The sequence below is a fragment of the Pinus tabuliformis genome, chromosome 2_1 (assembly GCF_031772625.1).
Source record: "Pinus tabuliformis cultivar Carrire ecotype Pingquan chromosome 2_1, CPIR1, whole genome shotgun sequence".
NCBI lineage: Eukaryota > Viridiplantae > Streptophyta > Pinopsida > Pinales > Pinaceae > Pinus > Pinus tabuliformis.
This window is the reverse complement of record NC_142299.1, coordinates 226051225-226052730: the sequence shown is the minus strand read 5'-3', so window position 1 is coordinate 226052730 and position 1506 is coordinate 226051225. Positions and strand designations below refer to the sequence as shown.

Sequence of the window (1506 nt, the reverse complement as noted above, 5' to 3'; positions counted from 1 at the left end):
TATGCTCTTTAAATGATTTCCCCCCACTCCCTTCCACAGAAAAATAACCATCCAATCATCTATAGTGCCTCTAGTGGTCACTTTATGCCTAGGCTATGTGGGACCCACCTTGCTATCACAATTCCTTCATCATAGCACCCATCTATGCCTTCCTCCGAACCATCGCGCATCCCATTCTCTTCGCCAATATTTTCTTTGGGAAACGTAGTTTATAGTTCTGCACTTCCTTGCAACTACCAGAAGTACTAAGACTGACCTTCATCCATGTAGTCATTGCGCAAGGGTGGGATCACCCCTACATAACTTCAACTGACTCCCATTGATTCTTCCTAGAAATATCTCCCCATTCAGCTTCACGAGTTGAACTACACCTCCATCTATAATCTCCTTCATGATGTATGGTCCCAGTCAATGCATCTGAAGGTTTCCTGGGAACTTAGTAAACTTGCTATCATACATCAACACTAAATTTCCCTCTTTAAGCGTGTGCTTCTTAATGTGGCAATCATGCCATGCCTTTTCTCGGGCCTTCTGCACATGTTGATCAAAGCCTACTAAGAAGTGATATTCTTCTAACTTAAGTATCTTCACAAGGCATTCTTCCATTATATCCCGATCTTCCATCTCTGTAAATGCAACAATCCTTAAACTGGGCATTATGTACTCCATTTTCATCACTACTTCTTGTCCATAAACAAGTCGAAATGGTGTCTGTCCAGTCAAATTCTTACATGATGTTCTATATTCCCAAAGGACAGATGGTATGCACACATCCCAATCATTCTTATTCACACTACAGAGCTTTGTCAAAGCATTCCCCAAGATCTTAATGAAAGCTTCAACTGTCCCATTCTCTTGAGGATGGTATGGCATGCTTTTCTGATGATACTTCTAGAATTCTTGTAGCAGAGAAACAGTCGTGTCATTCAAGAAATATGAACTCCTATCGCTCATAAAAAACTTAGGACAAGCAAACCTACATAGAATGTACTCAAATATAAACTTTGCAGTTGTAGTTGCACCGCAATCCTTCATGAGTCGCGCCTTAGCCCACCTGGTCAAGTATTTTGTCACTGTGATAATGTAGCGCGCTCCTATCTTCCTTCCTAGTGGCTGAATATGTCTCACAAAATCTATTGCCCATTTTTCTAATGCCTCTAACGAGACTTGTGGGCTTAGAGGAAATTCAACTCTCTGTGAAAACTTCCCGATCCTCTGATAGACATCGCATGCCCTACAATACTCAAAATTTTTGTGCACATTCAGCCACCACAACCCAACTCATAGGATCTTCTACGTTGTCTATCTTCTAGCATAATGTCCTACAACAACTCCTCCATGTGCTTTAGCGAGGATACTTTGTCTTTCATAATCCGGTACATACCTACGTAGAACTTCATACGACCCTATTTTATCCAGGTGCCATGTAATTACAAAAAAATCTATAGCTCTGACCACCAATTCCTTCTTCTACTGAGTCATATATCCTTCTAGAGCTAAACCCAT

General features: G+C 41.0%; 1 protein-coding gene across 1 annotated transcript; it reads right to left on the bottom strand.

Moving 5' to 3' along the window:
- Nucleotides 1–408: 408 nt before the first annotated feature.
- Nucleotides 409–873, bottom strand: LOC149199551 (uncharacterized). Its single transcript, XM_089400609.1, has one exon. The coding sequence runs from the start codon at nucleotides 871–873 to the stop codon at nucleotides 409–411; it is 465 nt and encodes a 154-aa protein (XP_089256735.1).
- Nucleotides 874–1506: the final 633 nt, after the last annotated feature.